The sequence below is a fragment of the Dysidea avara genome, chromosome 4 (assembly GCF_963678975.1).
Source record: "Dysidea avara chromosome 4, odDysAvar1.4, whole genome shotgun sequence".
NCBI lineage: Eukaryota > Metazoa > Porifera > Demospongiae > Dictyoceratida > Dysideidae > Dysidea > Dysidea avara.
Genome location: NC_089275.1, coordinates 11653590 through 11672916, shown reverse-complemented (window position 1 = coordinate 11672916; position 19327 = coordinate 11653590). Strand labels below are relative to the sequence as shown.

General features: G+C 35.8%; 2 protein-coding genes across 3 annotated transcripts in view; one reads left to right on the top strand and one right to left on the bottom strand.

Annotated features, from left to right (window-relative positions):
* The window catches only part of LOC136252886 (transcription elongation factor SPT5-like), a 46089-nt gene extending 45562 nt beyond the window's left edge, over positions 1-527 (top strand). The window contains exons 25-26 of the mRNA XM_066045466.1: positions 4-99; positions 292-527. Coding sequence (XP_065901538.1) covers positions 4-99; positions 292-435 — 240 coding nt within the window. The 3' untranslated portion in view covers positions 436-527. The remainder of the gene's footprint in view (positions 1-3; positions 100-291) is intronic.
* Positions 528-4601: 4074 nt separating this feature from the next.
* Positions 4602-19087, bottom strand: LOC136252894 (uncharacterized). Of its 2 annotated transcripts, XM_066045476.1 has the most exons (6): positions 18774-19086; positions 14071-16142; positions 13645-13675; positions 9193-9465; positions 5020-5078; positions 4602-4978 (listed from the first exon to the last, which is right to left on the bottom strand). In XM_066045476.1, the coding sequence occupies exons 1-6, from the start codon at positions 19057-19059 to the stop codon at positions 4706-4708; spliced, it is 2994 nt and encodes a 997-aa protein (XP_065901548.1). In that variant the 5' UTR covers positions 19060-19086; the 3' UTR covers positions 4602-4705. The 2 variants fall into 2 exon arrangements, with proteins under 2 accessions (XP_065901548.1, XP_065901549.1); XM_066045477.1 differs by lacking the exons at positions 4602-4978; positions 5020-5078 and adding an exon at positions 8687-8866 and having other exon boundaries at positions 18774-19087.
* Positions 19088-19327: the final 240 nt, after the last annotated feature.

Here is a 19327-nt window from a genome sequence, read left to right as displayed (position 1 = left end):
CAGGGCAACATGTGTAGTGTTTACTTGTACAAACAAGGAAGAGAAGTTGACTTTCCTATCAACGTGATACAACTAGTCACCCCTCAGAAGCAAGATAAAGTTAGTATTTAAAATCAAGAAGTTGTATGCCTACATCTTTTCTCATGCAGTGTTCAGTTTACAGTACAGTAGTATACTGAATCAGGAATGTATGTATAGCAGTTTCATACAGAATTACTGCATAATAGCAAACCCTTCTTTATAGAACAGTCTGCCTTTCCAGCAATAACAATGTACCCATATTTTATGTAGGTAAAAATCCTCAATGGTATGGGGAAGAGTTCTACAGGGTCACTGATCAACATTGATCAAGATGACGGCATAGTCAAGATGGATACAGACAGCACCCTCAAGATCATCAGCTTGGACAAACTAGCTAAATACATTCCTAAATAATGCACCACATTATGATATACTAGTGTACACAGATAGCTAGTTTCACTGGCTATGTACGTGGCACATAAAACTATAAAAATTGAATCAACATATACATTCAGCATTAGAAGGAATTCTTGTGCTCTACTGCAAGTGTGGAGAATCTATGACATATTTCAGATCCTGCCTCTTTTTGATATAATATATACTCTAATAGAGCAATCACCACAAGTGGACAGTTCACAGATGTATTATATTATATTCTAACAGCAGTCAAGATACATTTTCTAAGAACATACAGTGTAATAAGGCACAACTTATCATATTATTGAAATTATTGCGGCACTCTAGTCAAAAGCATAATTGATAAGGCCCAGCCTAGTAGCACTGATCTGGTAGGCTCCCCTTTCAAATTGTTTAGCAGCTTGAAGGTCAGTTCAATACAATGACTGTGAGTGAGGAGCCTCATGTATCCTGTCTTCATCCACTAGATTTCTTCTAGTCTTAATAATGTCAGTTCACAAAAAAAGTATTGGACCAGAGTGGATCATCAGTCCTACTGTAACTGCAAGTAATAATAGACATCCCAAATGGTAGGGCATTGTATCTATGGTTTATTGTAATTTAATGGTCCATGCAAATCAAAATTTATTCATATTTAGTTAAAATAGCTGAAATTAAAATGTCTCAGAATGGACCCTGTCCCTGATGGGCTTTGCTGCCTTTGAGTTGGAAACCAAATTTTCTAGAACCACCCATGAAATCAATAATATCAATGCTTAAAACTGGCCACGGGATGAAATTAATCATGAGCTGTGTGCATACATACTAAATTTTGTAGTGAGGTGTGTAGAAAGGGACACCACAGCTAAGTGGTAGAACACCAACCTGGTTCCAGGTTCCATACTCAGTGATGCCAATGGCCCAGTTGTTTCTTTAATTTGAGCAGGTATATAACTACTCACATTGCTCCAGAGTGTGTACCTATCTGTGAATAGGGAAGTGATGTCAACTGGGGTGGTAATGCCAACTTGTACATGCATGTCTCACATTATAAGTGAGGAACTTTAAGCAGGGTGCCCGTGGCTATATACATATTCACCCATGAAACATGGTACAGCCTCCAGGTGTCCCAGTGATGGACTAATGGTTCACTGGGTAGGCATGACCAGTACTGTGTGTGTGCAGGCCTACGTAGCAATCAAAAGCTTTGCATTTGTGTACATAATGGAGGTGTGTATTATGCATGTTTGCTTGCGTGTACTGTAGTGTGTTGGGGGAAATTACATAGGGTAAAATAATTCTACTATATATCTAGAGGCCAGGGTAGTGTCTAATTAGACTGGACTAGTGGAGACTACTCAATGCAATATTGGCTTTGATGTAAATTAATTTTATGTTAGCTGTTGTTAGCTACTAGCTCACTGTACATACTTTTGTGCTCCAAGTTGAGTGTTCAGTTCTTAAGCTTGTTGTGAGCTTAGAAATTTCAAAGAGGGTTTCCTGAAACCTTGTAAACTTCACTTCGCTCTCATGACAGTTTAAAAAAATAGGCATATTATATGGTCATACGATCTCAACATTTATTTGTTTTTTAATATTTGTGACCGGGCCTGCAAAAATAGGGTATGTGGACACAACATTTGCCTTATACTATTGTGAAACTTTGCAAAATTTAATTTGCTTAGTTTTCAGAGTACTAGTCCCTAGTTTAAAAAGTAAGTTGCAATATATGTAGCTAAATAGCTATAGAACATACCTGAAAGTGCAAAATGGCAATTATTGCTTACAAGTTTTTGTAAAATTTTGACACTAAATGAACCTGAGACAGTGGTGGTATTACTCCTTCATTTTTATTCAAATTGCAACATTGTTATTGAAGTCAGTATAAAACTTCTTCACAAACCATCATACAGTAGCTATCCACACCTTTAAAATGTTCATCTCACAGGAAAGGATCTACAGAGAAAACATGAGCCCTCTCTACTCTAATAGAGCAATCAAATACGTTTCAGAATCCCACAAGCAAGAATCAACTCGTACATATTTTCCTTTTTACCATCCACTATTAAATTATGGAACACTGCCAGAAGATGTGGTCAATCAGCCATCTATAAACTGTTTTAAGGACATTTTGTTAAATCATCTGAATTTACTTTGACTTTGTTTTTGTACCTGTGTGTTATACTCCTTGATGGAGTCCTACACAGTAATAAATAAATAAATAAAATAAAAATACAGTACGACCTCGATTATTCGTGACTGCTCTATTAGAGTATTTCGTCATAGTGAACCTTCTTATTAAAGTAAGTGTATGTTCTATTAGAGTATTTGAACAGAATTCTGTATGAATGGGCTTCATATATGCGAACAAATTCACTTATCTGTACACTTTAATGGTTGAACTGGCACACAGGTGTTTGGATACTGAGGTCCTATATACTGTATCTACTAATAGAGGAATTTTTTAATATCCATGCGGTATTAACAGTTAATTAAGGTGAGTAGTACTATAAAGTTCCTACTCATCTCCTAACTTTGTAATACATGAATTATAACTAGAAACAGTAACTGTGGAGTGTTGAAGTTCAGGATCTTTTCTTTTCCACTGGGAATAGCTAGGCCTAGTATGAGTTCAATATGTTCAAATTTTTATCCAAATTAAAAATACTTTCACCAAAATCTTTACTTGTTCACACTGTGTCCATTATACTTGCATTATACTCCTAGGTTAGCAACATTCCTTACAATCATATATCTTGGAGCACTTTTTATCAGTGAATGCTTTATTATAGTATTCAAAGAGAGTTTCCTATGCACAATTCTCTGTTGCAGTTTCTACTGACTGCTCTATTAGGGAGTATCATCTATTTTCATGGAATTTAGTTCCATAGTTTGAAATATCCACCCAATTGCTAACATTATAGTGCTCCTGTGACGTTGTTGATTTACAGACATTTCTGATTTCAAAATGCTGTATTTGTATAATAAATTAATACAGTGAAACCTATCTGAAATTTTAAGCAGGTGGACAGGTGGATTACTGCATGCCTTGGCAGATGATGTGGTCCAATTTTGGAAAACCATCCTTTTTGGCACAATCTCAAATATTTGTATTGGTCAATTTTTCTCTTTTATAGCTACAATGAGCGGGCACTGGGTGATTGTTAAAATGTACATGTTAGCTTGGTATCTTGAAGGGTTCCAGAGACATGGTCAATTTACTGTCTAATACATTACAAACTGACAAATCACTTTGTAATTCCATTCCTATATACATACCATCTAAAATTACACAAGACTTTTGTTATTTAAATCAAGTGGTCTTGGTCCTTTTCTTCAATTAAATAACATGTATCATTGTCTAAATACTTAGTTTTAATCATTCCATCACCTGAACAAATCACCCCATTTGTAAGGTAATTGGTGTCCCACGTATTCCATGGTCAGATAAAAAAATCATCCATATCTCCTAGCAGAAAGAAGCTTTTGGGTGTGAAACTTCACAGCAAGAAGGCTTAATAGTTGCTTTATCTAAATGTGCAAAAAAAAAAATTTAAACATATTGCTGAAATTTTCACTCAAGTTTTCCTGCAACTTTTGCATGTGCCCAAAAGGATGGTTTTCCAAAATTGGATCACATTTTGTGCAATTTTTATGATTTGACAACCTCTTTAATTAAGCATTAATTATTAGGGTACACATATATATATATATAATTATATATAGCCAACTCTATATTTTGGCTGTAGCTATAATTTATATTTATTATTTTAAGATATTTATCAGCTTGTACATAGCCACCTCTTTATTTCTGATCCAATAGCATAATGTACGTATATTATTTTCATGGGACAAAAAATGATAATTTGCTGAAATTGTTAAATTCCAATAATATTATGTAACCTTACTGGTGCAGATTATCTTTTTATAAAATCAGAAAACTATAAACAACAAGACATGAATCAAATCATATTGTCAATGACAGCACCACCTTTTAGAACCTAATTATATAAACTACACCACGTAGTCTTGGCTTTCCTGTAGCTCATACCTAAGCAAAAGCCAAGGTAATAATATGTTTTCTCCCCACACCACAGAAACAAATCTGTGGCCAAACATTTAATGAAACAAGAACCCTTAGAGCCAGACAGTCCCATTAATTAAAGGTGTATTACCAGTATAATTATTATTGGAGATGTAACTATAATAAGGTATAACAATGAAGTAATTATGGGAACATGGTATATAATACAATATGTGCTACAGACAAATGTAATTGGTGGAGTGCTTAAACCAAAAGGGTGCTTGAGTTCAAATCCTTAGACCACTCTCCCATGTACCCTGAGTTGGCCCTGGCTGGTCTCTTTTCATTCAGTATATCTTCAGCTTCAGCCTCCTTTGTTCTTTTATTTGCTGTTTTTGGCTTTGAAGTAGTGTTATTTGGGGTTTTCTGTTTAGTTGGGTAAACACCAATTTGATTGCCATATTCGTCTGTCTTCTCTGGATATGTTCTCCTGTCTTCACTTCTCCTGTCTTCTCTGGAATATGTTCTTCTGTCTTCACTTCTCCTGTCTTCTTCTCGGAATATGTTCTTCTGTCTTCTGTTCTCCTGTGTCCTTGTTGTACTTTTCTGAGTTCATCACCATTATCTAGTTCCCTACCTGGAAAATGAAAACATTCAAAATTAGTGACATAACCAGGCTTTATAGCCATTAGCGTAAACACACACACACACACACACAATATAGTATGGATGCAAATCGGTGGTAAATACTTTATATATAACAAATGCAAGTAGAGATTAAAAATAACATACTCAGACAGATGCGATATTATGTACACAAGGGTGACACAGGCGACAAGGATGAGGATATTTAGTAGACAACAAAGACATGGGAAACAGGATAGACAGGGCAGACACAGGTGACAGGATAGACAGGGGCGAGAGGGTAGACAGAGGCTATAGACAGCAAAGATATGGGTGACAGGGTGGATGAGAAAGACAAAGCCGGTGACAAGGAAGACACGGGTGACAGAGTAGACTAGAAAGACATGGGTGACAGAGTAGACAAGGACATAGTTGACAGAATAGACATGGTTGACAAGGACACAGGTGACAGAATAGACATGGTTGACAGGGTAGACACAAGTGACAGAGTAGACTGCAGGGCATAGGTCACAATGTAGACAAGGACATAGTTGACAGTTGACAGAATAGATATGGTTGACAAGGACACAGGCGACAGAATAGACATGGTTGACAGGGTAGACACAAGTGATAGAATAGACTGCAGGGCATAGGTCACAATGTAGACAAGAAAGACACGGGTGACAGGGTAGCCACCAGTGACAGGGTAGACACAGGTGATGTGGTAGACAAGGGAGACACCGATAACAGACTAGACAAGCAAGACACAAGCAATAGGGATCATACTACATGAATGGGCACCATTTAGATATGCTAGTATACGACAATATCCTAGTTTTAGGTTATGGAAACATCCTCTCCCTAGTTGCTTGTTTCATAATGTGTTCAGGAACTCGCTTCACCCATTTTTCAAGTTCACACTAATAAACTTCCAAAGTTTACCTACTTGTAAGGTTAATACTTGTGCTGTACGGCCTTCATTTCTCACAAAGAGACTGCTTTCAGCATAAGCCATTTTGCTCTGTGACGTGGGTGCGGAAAGACAAACAAAAACAATTTCAGGAGCCAGACACGTGCCTGGTTTAATAAAAAAATAGTGCCTTTGCCACATTTCTTTGTTAAGCCACTTAATGATACATTTGATCATGAAAGTGAATACTAATACAACATTACTATAACGGGAGTAGATAACACTACTGCTATTGCTACAATTACTATTCTTGACTCCAATGACTTTCCACACTAGTGTTTAACTCTTCAAATTATTCAACAAGTGACGCAGAGAATTACATTTGTGTTACAGGTTTTGCAACCGATGAAGATGTAGATTCATAACAGAAACTTTTCTTATACAATCTTGGAACAGAAGTGCCATTTAGTGTAGATGCTACAAGTGGCGAGTTATTTTTGGCAGGGGAAGTTGACTGGGAGTCTGGAGATTATGAGTTTTCAGTCCACTGTAGTGACAATGGAGACTCTCCCCTCATGGATGAACCAATTGTATGCTGTTGATGTAAACGACAGGGTACCACAGTTTACACAGCAATCAACTGTGGATGAAAGCCTTCCTCCAGGATTATAACTGCTAGTTATATTGACGCAGAAGATATGTAACAATTCTACATGGTGTATCCTATTCCATATGTAAATTCAACCTACTTTGATGTCAATTCCACTAGAGGCATACTCTTTGCAGCTATTGACACAAAACTGACAGAGAATTTGATGATTAGTTTGTGTTTACAGCATGCAACAGCACAGGACTAGCAAAGATCTGTCACAGCAACAGTCATCATAAATACTTTTGATGTGAATGACAATGATCCTACACCTCTCTTATTGTGCTAGTCTGGCAGATAACCTCGCTATTGTTACTGTTGTCATGTCCTTGCAACAAATGCTGACTTGGGAGTTGATGGAATATCTGGAGGATGTTCCTGGCAGTCAGAACTTTAATTTGGGATAAATAATGAAACTACAGCACTGTACATTGAAAGAGAAGCTTATCCCAGTAATTATAACAAACTACTCGTTCTATTCAAGGATACACTCTACTGCAGTTACAGTAAGTGTTGAGATAACTGTCAATACCCTTCATTTAGTGATGCTTTTCTTGAAATTTATATCCATGTGAACTCTACTTTAAATAGTTAAGTGTACACCATTTCTGCTGTTGATTTAGACCTTGGTGAAGGTGGACAAGTAAATTATGTTATTGCAGCTCGTGATAATGAAGGAATATTTTCTGTACGCAAAACCATGGAGGTCTCTCACTTTCTCCATAGTTATTTAGATTATGAGACAAAATCATTTTATTCTATAGCATTTCAAACTTATGATACATAATGGAGTAACTACACAACATTTTTAATTCACGTTGTTGATTCTAATAATAATATTCCATGCTTTACACAGTTTTGATGAAATTTCTGGGGTATCAAATGGCAGCGTGGTAGTAAAATTAGAATCAATGATGCTGATACAAATCCTGTTCAATTCTTTATTGAAATAGAGCCAACACAAGCTCAGTTTGCATTGACGATGATGGCATGATACATATAACAAAACAAGTATAATAGGATTGATAGGGCAAACAATGAAAACCTGACATAAAGGCACAAGCCTAACTTTTCAGTTGATTGGAATGGGTAAAATTTTGTGTAATTAAAAATTCATAAAATTTTTAATGTTTTGTTCTTTGTGAAGAAAGGGTCTAATGATAAAAATCTAGATATCATCTTAATCACCTACCCAAGGGGAGTTTGAAAATCTTTTTGTTCGTTGCAGTAGGCTAAAGGATATGCGAGTTATGGATGTTTGCTTATGTCATGTCGAAGTGATCATACATTATTGATCTTTCTTTGCTGATTTCATTTCTGTATGTAGTGAAGAAAGGTGATAGAAGAAAATCTTACCCAGTAATGGGTTCATGGTGAACATGATGGTGCAAGTTGCAATGCTGTACTTCATTGTGTTCACACAGCTGTTTTTGTAAGTACCTGTAATTTATTTTCTCAATACTTCTTATCTGTTGTATAAATCGATCTTTCTGTAGTTGCCATATACTTTGTAGGGCTGTAACTCCAAAATTTTTTAGCATAAAAGGCTGAAATTTGGTCACAGCATATACTTGGCTAAGTAGATTATAAATATTCAATGACAAAGAATTTGAAAAGGTGCCATTATGCCAGGTTTTCGCACATCCAGTCACAATTGTTATCTCAGATTTACAAAATTTGGTGTTTCAATGAATAGCCATAACATTCAGCTACAAGTTAAAAGATGGAAGAGAATAGATCAGTGGTGGATCTAGAAATTTTCAGAGGGGATTTCAGATTCCACTCAACTTCAGCCTAGCTGTAAGTCGAAGACGTAAAAAAAAGGTCACAACCTGCTGTACAACATTATAATTGTGGTTTCAAAGGCTAAACTATGAAGTTTTTCACCAGTAGAGAATCCTTCTATAACACATGTGGTGATTTTGCCACTGACACGACTCGTCAATAAATTTGGGGTGCGTGCTATTTTCAGAGGGGGCTTCAGCTGAAACCATTGCAACCCCCTGTATCCGCCACTGTAGATACTTACAATAATTATACAAATCTAAATTACGTATATGTAATATATTATACATACATTATAATTTCATAAAGTGCATGTACAGTATAACACATTAATTTTAATTCCAAAGTAAGTATAATAAAATTGCCAATATTACAATCATCACTGACATCATCGCCGTTAACTTGGAACTTAATGAGAATGCAGACATCATGCTATTGACAGGTTTACTTGACATACCTACATAAAAGAAAATTTTATCTCACAGAAGCCAAACATTAAAGGAAGGAAGACACTGGGAGTATGTACAGACATAGTTCCAGCAATACTAAAACAAGAAAATATACAAGCAGCAAGAGTTTTTTTTAATATATATACTGATGCTGATTTTCACTAAACAACAGATGAGACCACAGGTTACTTTTCTATCTTACATAGATAGTAAGTTCATGTTGTAAGTTCATTAAACCTTCAGACATCAAAGGGCATTCATAAATTCTTTCGTATAGTCTGAACAGTTTCACTCATACAACATCACAAGGCTCTACATATAATTACATCATTACCTTCCATACTATTATTCCAAACTCTTTCAGCCAATGTGCTATATCCAATGTGTTGCAAAGCCACTGCCAATTTTTCCCTGCTTGCCTGGAGGTCTGAATTAAGCCAATGCTGATACATCTGTGTGCAACACCGCTCAATATCTCTAGGATTATTAGCTTCTATGTTATTCAACTTTTCCACATTCAGTGACAACTTTATTCCAAGGTCATACCACTTCCTAGCCACTTGAGGTCTAATGTATCTGTTAAATTCAGATAACTTCAACACTGAACCTAAATACATAAGATACTGTACATAAAATATCAAAAATTTCACATCACTATTCAGTATGTATTAAACTTTACCACAATGTAGTTTTGTGAGATACATCATTGCGTAATAATATGCAAAGTGCAAACACCAACTACAGTGTACATGGTGATTAGCTATAGATCACAAAACATAAACATGATGTGATAACTGTACTAGACTGCTCTCTATTATACTCTTACCTACGGGAAATATTCTACAGTAAGAATACAGTGGAATCTCAGTTATGCAGACCCCACTTATCCAGATTCTCGGTTAACCAAAGAAACTACAGAAATGACTGCTCTATTAGGTAGTGACTGTTCTATTAGGGTAGTTGATAACACTGACATTTTTTTTGTGATTGCACTATTTATATACAAAGTTTAAGACCTATGGACTCTTCAGACTTATGGACCACCCGTGGTCCCAAGGGGTTTGTATAATTGAGATTCCACTGTATTTTGAGGTTGCCTCTACCAACAAAAATAAATTATGCAAAATATTATTTTTCTCATGAATATTTTTTACTTGCAAAATATTTTTTTAGTGGTTATTATTATTATTGTGTATAATTGTAAACCTCATATATATGAGTATAAAACAATATCACTTTGACAAAGTTAAGAGATTGTGCTGAGACTATATAATCAGGTAAGTTGCTTCATAACTGTATGACATTAGGATAAAAGCTGAATTTACCCAAGTCTAATCTAGTATGGTTCGTGTGGAATGTTGAATGTAGCTTGGAGTGGCAAATTTACACATTCGTGGATAATTTTGTAGAATGTACGTAAGTAAACGCAGTTCTTTATTTTGAGTTTCAACACTGTTTCACTTCAGTGAATTAAGCATATGAGTGACACTACTTGTCCAAGAGTAATTCAGCATGACAAATTTGGTAGCAAGTCGCTGGACACTCTCCAACTTATAATTGTACATCTAATAAGGGAGCCAATAATGACACAGCATATATTGGTTTGACATAATGTAACTGGATTTTGAAAATAACTCATATGGATGCATTGTTGATTCAAGGTAAAACATATTTTAATAATTTATTATTATTATTAGCACTTTACAGTGACCAGCACTGAAGGTCTGACAGCAACATGTGCTGCAGCCTTAGGATTACCTAACCTAATTTCAAGGACTTAGACCTAGTGACTTGACTTACTGACTGATAAGGTGTAACAGAAAAGGGGCCAAGGTAAGGAAAAAAATCCCTCCAACCCCAGGATTTGAACTGCAGGTCACCCAATGTCTAGTCGGGGCCACACTCAGTCTTCTTCCAGGAGAGATGGATTTTCTTCCTTAAACCTAAAGTATTTAAAGCATTGTTATTCACCAGCCTTGAAAGTTACAGTACACATATGGATTTTCATCAAAAATGGAGCAATTCATAACCTTAAGAGCACCTGGTGACCAGAGGTAATCCTTGTAGAGTTTCCTGCCATTTTTAGTAGGGATGCACTGATACCACTTTCTATCTGCTGATCCAATACCGATACATGTTTAGTGGACTCTTGACCGATACCTGGCCAATACCGATACTTGGCAAAAGAGGCATTATTTTCAAGCAACAGCCAGTATCACCACTGTTTAATAAGCCAACTTATATTACTTAAAATACGATTTATAGCACTGCTTGTTGGTTTTGTGGCCATCACGCATTGATTCATGGCATTCAATCAGCACATATGGCTTCAATGAATCTTGTTTCATGGCCTACTGCTCATTCAACTGTACTAACAATCATAATCACTGGCTTCTTTTAAGTAATTCATGATTTTTAATAGTCTCATTCCACTCGCTACGTATATATGCCACCATTTTGAGAAACAGTTAAATGATGTCATACAAAAGTATTGGTTATGGCATTGGCCACTTAAACTATAACCGATACCAATCCGATACCATCATAAAAGGCTGATAATGATAAAAATATCATTATTGGTGCCTCTTTAATTTTAGATAGCCTTTTTCAACAGTGTTGCTGTATCACGAGTCCTCAAAAGGGGTGGAGGGTGGGGGGTGGTGGGGTCAGCAAGATATAAACTACAAAATGGACAAGGGTGGTAATTAAGGTAGCCACAAAACAGCCCTCAGAGGCAGGAAATAGACTGAAATCTCACAAAACAGACATACATCACACATTCAGCTTCCTACTTGACTGTCCAGAGTGTTTGAATCCTCTAAAGCACTACCCCATTGTTCACAGACCTGTACAGATGTCTGGCATGCTGCCTGAAAACAGTCTACCAAAAGCAGACCCGACAAGTTGAAGGCAAGTTAGATGTGAAAATTAATAGCCTGATAGTGCAGCAATTTGGTTGATTTTGCTAAATCCAGTCACATGCAATGGATTAGGTCAATCTCACATGAAATCATGTGATCCAGAGAGAATACTAACAAAGTGGAATTGTTACTCTGAGCTTCCTGAGGACCAGTAAACGTGTACTGGAGGTTTATGAGAGATGCCAAGTTATAATGGGGATGAGTGATGATTGTATGTGGCTGGATTTTGAAAAATAACCCAAATGGGCGCATTGTTATTTCAAAGAAAAATGTATTTTAATAATTTAAAGCATTGTTACCCACCAGCCTTGACAGCTACATGAATGGATTTTTTACCAAAGATGGAGCAATTCATAACCCATGCTGTGATGGAGCTAGGTCTATACTGCAGCTACAGTGGTATGCAACAGCAGAGATTGGAACCTTATTCTTTCTTCTCCAACAATGTACTCATTCAAGCGTTTCAACCAGATATAGGCATTCTCTTGCACTCAACAAGTTGTCTGTGGTGGATGCTATTCAGGTTCTACAGAGGTAGTGAGTGGTGTCCCACAGGACACAGTACTGGAGCCCCTCCTATTCTATCAATGATATTTCTAGTCTGATAATATCGTCATGTTGCTTGTGTGCTGATGACTGTATATTGTATAGACAAATTGAGATGCAAGCTTCCTCTAGAATTTCTACAAAATGATTTGAATACCCTTGAAGAGTGGGAGAGAAAATCGAAGATGAAACTGAACACTGACAAATGTATCAAGACACACAGTAGTGAGTCATGCAGCCCAAGAAGCTGGCATACCACATGATGAGTATATTGACAGCAAGAAAGTAAACACAATTTTCACACATATTTACGTAGCTCCATGTTCTCTTATCTGATCACAACAAAATTTACAGTAGCAATGCCCACCTGGTAGGGGATCTCACATATCAAATTTGAAGAAGATCGCCCCAGTCATTTCTGAGATATGAGCAACCAAAATTTCAGTTTCTTCCCTTCATTTTTTTTCTTTTCACACACTTTGCAAAAACTGTTATAAAACACAAACACATTATCCGATCGCACTGAAATTTGGTAAACCTAAAGGTGTCCAAAAGAAACTTTTAGCATAAAGTTTGGTGCAAATCCGGTGAGAACAATTATTTGCATAAAAATAGAACAGTTTGTTGTCATGCCCACAAGATTACCTGCCTGACTGATGCATTCAGACAAGCGTAACTTAATAATGGCTACGGCTATGTGTTTTCACTGTTTGACGTTGCTTCAGCCCAACAGGTGCCTTTTGGCATACCGTAGTACAATGTATGCTTCATGGACTTACCTGTGTCCTCCCTTGTGTCCCATTTATCTTTGCTGACAACGCAAGGTGTCGATTCGTGGTAGTGCAGTGTGATGACTTCCCTATGTTTCATAGGAATTGTCCGAGTTTCCATTGGGACTGATCAATAGCAGAGGTCCTTCTCTTAGTGTTTCTTTGTTTTTAACACTGTGTAACAGGCTGAACATAGCTGACAACAAAGTATAATGGCCACTTTACTATTTCACTAATTGATAGTTGAGGTGCGTTCAGAAGAAAACAATAAACCAATACCGTTCTAATGAAGTATGGTGGGTTCACCAGTAATAATAGTGTTACAAAAAATTACATAAACAAATTAGTATAAGGAAAAATTTAGAATTTAATTACAGTAGTGAAACAAGGGAGGTTGCCTACACCCGAAGATATACCAATGGACATTTAATCCTTATTTCAGTTGTGGGTAATTAAAACTCTTAATTTTTCCTTATAACTATTTAGTTGTTATATACAATGATGCACACAATTAAGGATAGCTACACATATGTATATGATTATACATACCGCAGTGTATTCTTTGTGTTGAGGATTTTTCCTGTAATATATTCATCATCATAACACTTTTCAAAAATATCACTACTTAAAACAAGTCAACTGACAGGATTATTAAACGTATAGATAGTTAATGTAAACTCTTATATATATGATTATACATTAGTTTGTATGTATTAAGGCTTCACAGCACAAGTGCTGAAGGTCTGCAAGAATACTATTCAAATCTAATAATACAATGCAACTACACTACTTCAAAATAACTACAGTACTTCAAAAATAACTACAGTACATACGTAACTTAATTATAAGTGTAAAATGGAATTGCATGTTCAGTTGTAAGATTGAGAACATTCAAGCCATAAATTATGTACAAAATAGTGTACTAAGAATACTCGATACTTGTTGCACATTTATGTAATGCTTACACTCACATACTTTTTCAAACCAAATTCTGTGTGAATTGGTGACTCTAGTAGTCTTCCCAAAATAACATTCACACGTTTGATAGTTTACAGATAACTTTGCCATGTGTGTTTCTCCACCTTGACACTCTTTACATAAAAATCCAAAAGATATTTCAAAGTCATAATAATTAAACTGGTTACATATTTCTACTAAACTTTCTTCTAAAGCTTCTTTGACTTGGAAATGGATGGAGGACTGACTGTTATCCTTATGACGTATTTGAACTTCCAAAAACAAAATTCTGTCTATCAAGGTTACTTTATGACCGGTGCGTGTATGTGATAGTGTGACTAAGTTACCAAACACTTCACACCTGGATATTGACCACACCAGATTCCATTTTGAGACATCTTGGAGGAGTTCTACCACCAGATAGCAAAAGATACCTCGAGGGAATGCATCAAGTGGTCCACTAGATTCTGAGCATGGTGTAAAATGTAATAGTAATGGACATACTTTGATGTTTCCATTAGTTATCTGATCTCCATAGGAACTAAGAAAGTCACTTTGGCTTTCACAGTTTTCAAATGTAAGAAGACACGGCATAAAATATTTTTCAGTAATACAATTTGTTTGGTGTATAGGAGCAATTATCCTCAAATATTCTAGAAATTTCAAAAATGACTTCTTGAAGTCTTTGTTTGCAATGTTAATGTCATTTATGGAAAAGTTAAGTCTATCCAACATGGTAGATCTAAATATACCTTTGTGCTCAAAATCCTGTGAAGCTTTAACATCTGAATTATCACATGATAGTTCTACTATATCAGTGAGTTTATCAAACAACCACTGGAGATCAGTAAAAATAATATCACTCATTTCTACCACATCTTCAAAATACAATAAAGTACCAAAGAGATGATGAAACCTTAGCCCATTTTTAATGTCATCTTCTTTGTCTAGTAATTTTTTCTCTCTACACAATGTGACAACTTCAGCATATGATATAGCATAGTTTTGTCTTTCCTTACATATTTGACGAATTTCAAGTTCTAGGATTAGCCATACGATTGGAACTTCATATGTATTCTGTTCACACAGAGCCTCATATAACTTGTTACGAATTACACTTGCACACTGATCTTCATCATCTGTGTCTGCTGTTGTATTATTAACTGGAATTAAAACTTTGTAATTTTTATGTACTTTCTTCCATACATGTGATAGTGGGGAGTCAGATACAACAAAATTCAATTCTTTGTCAATATTACCAAGTGATTTTCGAGCCTCAATAGTACATTTATCCAGGTGGGTTCCAACAAAAGATACATATGACCTATTTTGCTTTTTAGTTACGATTATATCATTGAATATTTCTTCTCTCCTCCTTCCTAATTGATTACTACCAACAAATGAAATCAAACTTCTTATAAGTTGGAGATATGTACACCCCATGGGGTATGGACTATATGATAAATTACCATCTTTGTCACCATGAGTTACAGTAACAGGACTACTAAGCTTGTTAGTCATGTTATGTATAATAAAGGTGACCATTGCACAACTGTTTACAGCTGGTAACATGCTAATAAACTGTGGCTGTCCACCTGTATCTAGAAAAGTTAAAATATTCCATGTGTCATCCTTATTAAATGTTGGAAGCCTTGTATTGCTTTCTGAATCTTTTGCTATAGAACGTTCTACACTACAAAGTTTATTTAGATCAGTTTCTGTCTTCTCTTCATATTTACCATCAGACTCTTCAGACTGTGAGAGGTCAGTACCTTGTGAATGCTCAGTGATGAAATTTAAACGTGATCGTAATTCATCAATTTCTTTTTCTAAATCAAGCACGCTAAATTGTACATGATTATCAGATTGCTGCATACTAATTTTAATTGCAGATACACGATCGTATTTATGTAATCCAGTACTGATGTGTTTTGGTTCGAAAGCTTTCCTTAGCAACAAGTTACAAAAACTTGTTTTTCCTGCACCAGATGCTCCAATGAAGAGCACTCTACCAAACCTCACTTTCATTGTTTCTCCTTTTCTACAAGCTTCTAACATAAAGTTAATCATTGCTTTGTTGACTTTCTTTTCTGCAATGGAGTATGTAATGAACATACTGTATTTGGCAATATAAACATGTGTGCATGATGACTATACAGCCTATACAAGGTCTTGCTAGCTATACGACCAAAGAGACGCAGGACATCAAAATGTAACTTGATAAAAGTGTTGCCAGGTATTACTTGTGAATAGATTATAAAACTACAGTTGTGCATAAACACCACTTCACCATTAATGGCTCAAATTACTTAGCGCGCAGGTGTCTAGAACTTTGTTATAGAACTCACCTGTATTAAAAATAGCTCCATTTCAGTCAAAGGAACTCCTTAGCATGCTTTGAAAAGAGTAGCAAGAAACTTAATTCCACAATCAATCTGAAGATGTGCGACTATTAGAGTAATGACTGTTCTATTAGGGTAGTTGAATATACTGATATTTGTAAATTTTTTCTTTATGCTATTTTAAGGTTATTCATACACAGTTTCAGAGATATGGACTTTTCAGATTTCCACCCATGGTCCTAAGGGGCTTGCATAACTGAGGTTCCACTGTATATCTCAACCAATACTATGCCAAGATGCCATGAAGGTATTGTGAGGCTGCATGGTTTTGGGATTTACTGTATTTTAGTCCAAATCTTTGTTAATATACTAGTGTTTTTTTTGTTGTTATAGTTTACAGTTATACACGTGTGACTGTTCTATTAGGGTGACTGCTGTATTAGAGTATCTCGAGTTAGCCTTTCACCGGTGTGTGTCACTATTTCATATTTTCATTGCGCTAGCATTATGAATACAGCTACCAACAAAGGTTGGTGATTTTGTTATTGCGGTGTAAAATGGTGGCTGTTCTCTGCTTCATTTGGTCTCCAGCCTTGCAATTGTGGTCAAGCAGGCAAGCAGATAGGCTGGCAGTCAGATGAAAACTCAAGTTTCAGTGATTTAAAAAAATTTATATCTCGCTGCCTGTAAGTGTTTTTTTTGCTTTTAATGCTGTATTTGATGTTAGATAGACTAATATTATTCCACATATTGTCATGAAAGATGTTTCTAGGATGATTCTTAAAGGTGGAATTTTAGTCAGTGTGCGCCATTTTTTGGGGGATCTCTAGTATTACCATATGATACTGTATGATAGAGTGATCTAGTACTGTAAGCTTAGAATATAAGCACCCCTGAAAAAAGGTCTGCAGCTGACTGCATTAGGTCACTTGTGTCGCATAATTAGCACACTAATTATATTTATTATGTTGCCTAGCTACTGCATAACTATTTCAGAGAAATAGCCTAAGTGAAACAATCAACTACCAGTTCCACAAACAAGCTTCATGTGCCATGTGAAGCAGCAGTCAAAGACTTGTTAGAATTTAGAAGTCTTTGATTCACTTTTGGGCTTGATTATACTGCCAAGACACCAGGAAGGTAGTGTATAGTGAGGCTAGTTCTGGTCCATGTTTTGTGAGAAAGTGCAACCTCCATGGGTTTGTAAAATAAAGCAATAATATACTATTGTGCTACAAGATAGGTCAACTTACCTACTGTTTGCATATACATTGAGGTGCAAATTAAATGAATGAGTTTTCTAATGATGCTTTTGGGGTACAGTGGAACCTCCCTTATCAGAGAAGTTTGATACATACTAATATCCAGTGTTGGGCAAGTTACTTTGTAAAAGTAACTAGTTACATATTACTTGCAACTGAACAATTTAGTTACAGTTACATATTACCCATAAAATAAAGTAACTATAATAATATTACATATTATATTACTTTGTGTCCACAGCCTTAAGCTGTCACGTGTGAAACTATCAGCTTACCACGTGACATGATTGCATTGTTGGACAATGTGCAAATCTTGGTTATAAGTAAGAAGCTGGTGAATAAGCTTCATTCAGTAAGCTTCATTACTTTGTTGTGGCTAGGCGTTACTCAGTGATTACTAACGAGATTAGTAACTTCGTTACTTGAAGTAATAATATTACGTAATATTAGACTCATTACAGTAACTATATTACTTAGGTAACGCATTACATTTGCAAGCAAAGTAACATGAGTTATATTACCTGTTTTTTTATAGCATATTTCGTATTACTTAGTTACCACAAAAGTAACAATATTACGTAACGCATTACATAAGTAACGCATTACTCCCAACACTGCTAATATCCATATTATCAGAGATGTCTGCAACTAAGAAATACATGTTAAAATACTAAAGTACTGACTTAATTAAATACAAGTGATGTTGTTGCAGTATTTCTAGACATCATTCAGTGTTACGCAGTTTAGTGGGCAGAGGGAAGTCACCACAGAGGATTCGTGCATGGTGGCTATAAAAGCGCATTAACATCTAGCAACTAAGTGTTAGTAGAATAAATAACATGTCGTAGGTATAAACAGTCAACCCAGGAAATCACTGGGTCTATTTTTATTGGAATTTTATATAATTCACACTGTTTGTACTTCGAAATTGCTACAAATTTTTAAAATTTACTGACTGGTGTATATACTGATGTCTTCAGACAGGCACAACTCAACGGGTTCAATGTTTTGCTGGTAGATGTCCCAACAGGTCCCTTTGGCATACAATACAGCAGTACAAACTGTGCATGTATTGTGGACTTAGAGTGTATTCTCCTGGGGGGACTGAATGACAAACCTGATGCTTCAAAGTCCTTTGATGTTATTTTCAGAACATTGTTTCTGCTACCGAAATTGTTGTAGACTGATTCTTCTTGAGGGTCATGGACCCATTCTTCATCGACTATGAATTTGTATTGATATTCTCCTTCAGGTAATTTTACAGTCCCTGTAATTAGATAAATACAAATATACCTTATAAACATGTGCACACAAGCATAATCATTCAATAATCTGCATGGGGTCCCAGAGGAGGTTGCAAGTAAAATGTGCATTGAACTAAAGTGACCACAGAGTATTAACATCAGTATTAGGCACTTCAGCCTGCATACAGTATGCCATCACCAGTATTAATCCCATATATGTAGTATAGGATGACCAACCTAAGGGGTCCATAGAACAAACAAACATGAAACGCAACATGATTTGTTGTTATGAATTGCAATGTTACAGCAAGAGAGAACACAAAAGCAGTTGGTTAAACCATGTACATATACATGTAACACAACTAATGAATCCACCTACATACAGCTACATAATATGGGGTTGGATAAGCAGCAGCAGTGAGCTATG

Coding starts and splice junctions, on each gene's coding strand:
- LOC136252894 (XM_066045476.1), bottom strand. CDS start 19,059: ATGTTAATACTCTGTGGTCACTTTAGTTCAATGCACATTTTACTTGCA. Junction 16,143..18,773: donor AAAGGACTTTGAAGCATCAG/GTTTGTCATTCA, acceptor ACTCCATTGCAG/AAAAGAAAGTCAACAAAGCA. Junction 9,466..13,644: donor AACACAAAGAATACACTGCG/GTATGTATAATC, acceptor TTATGTATTTAG/GTTCAGTGTTGAAGTTATCT.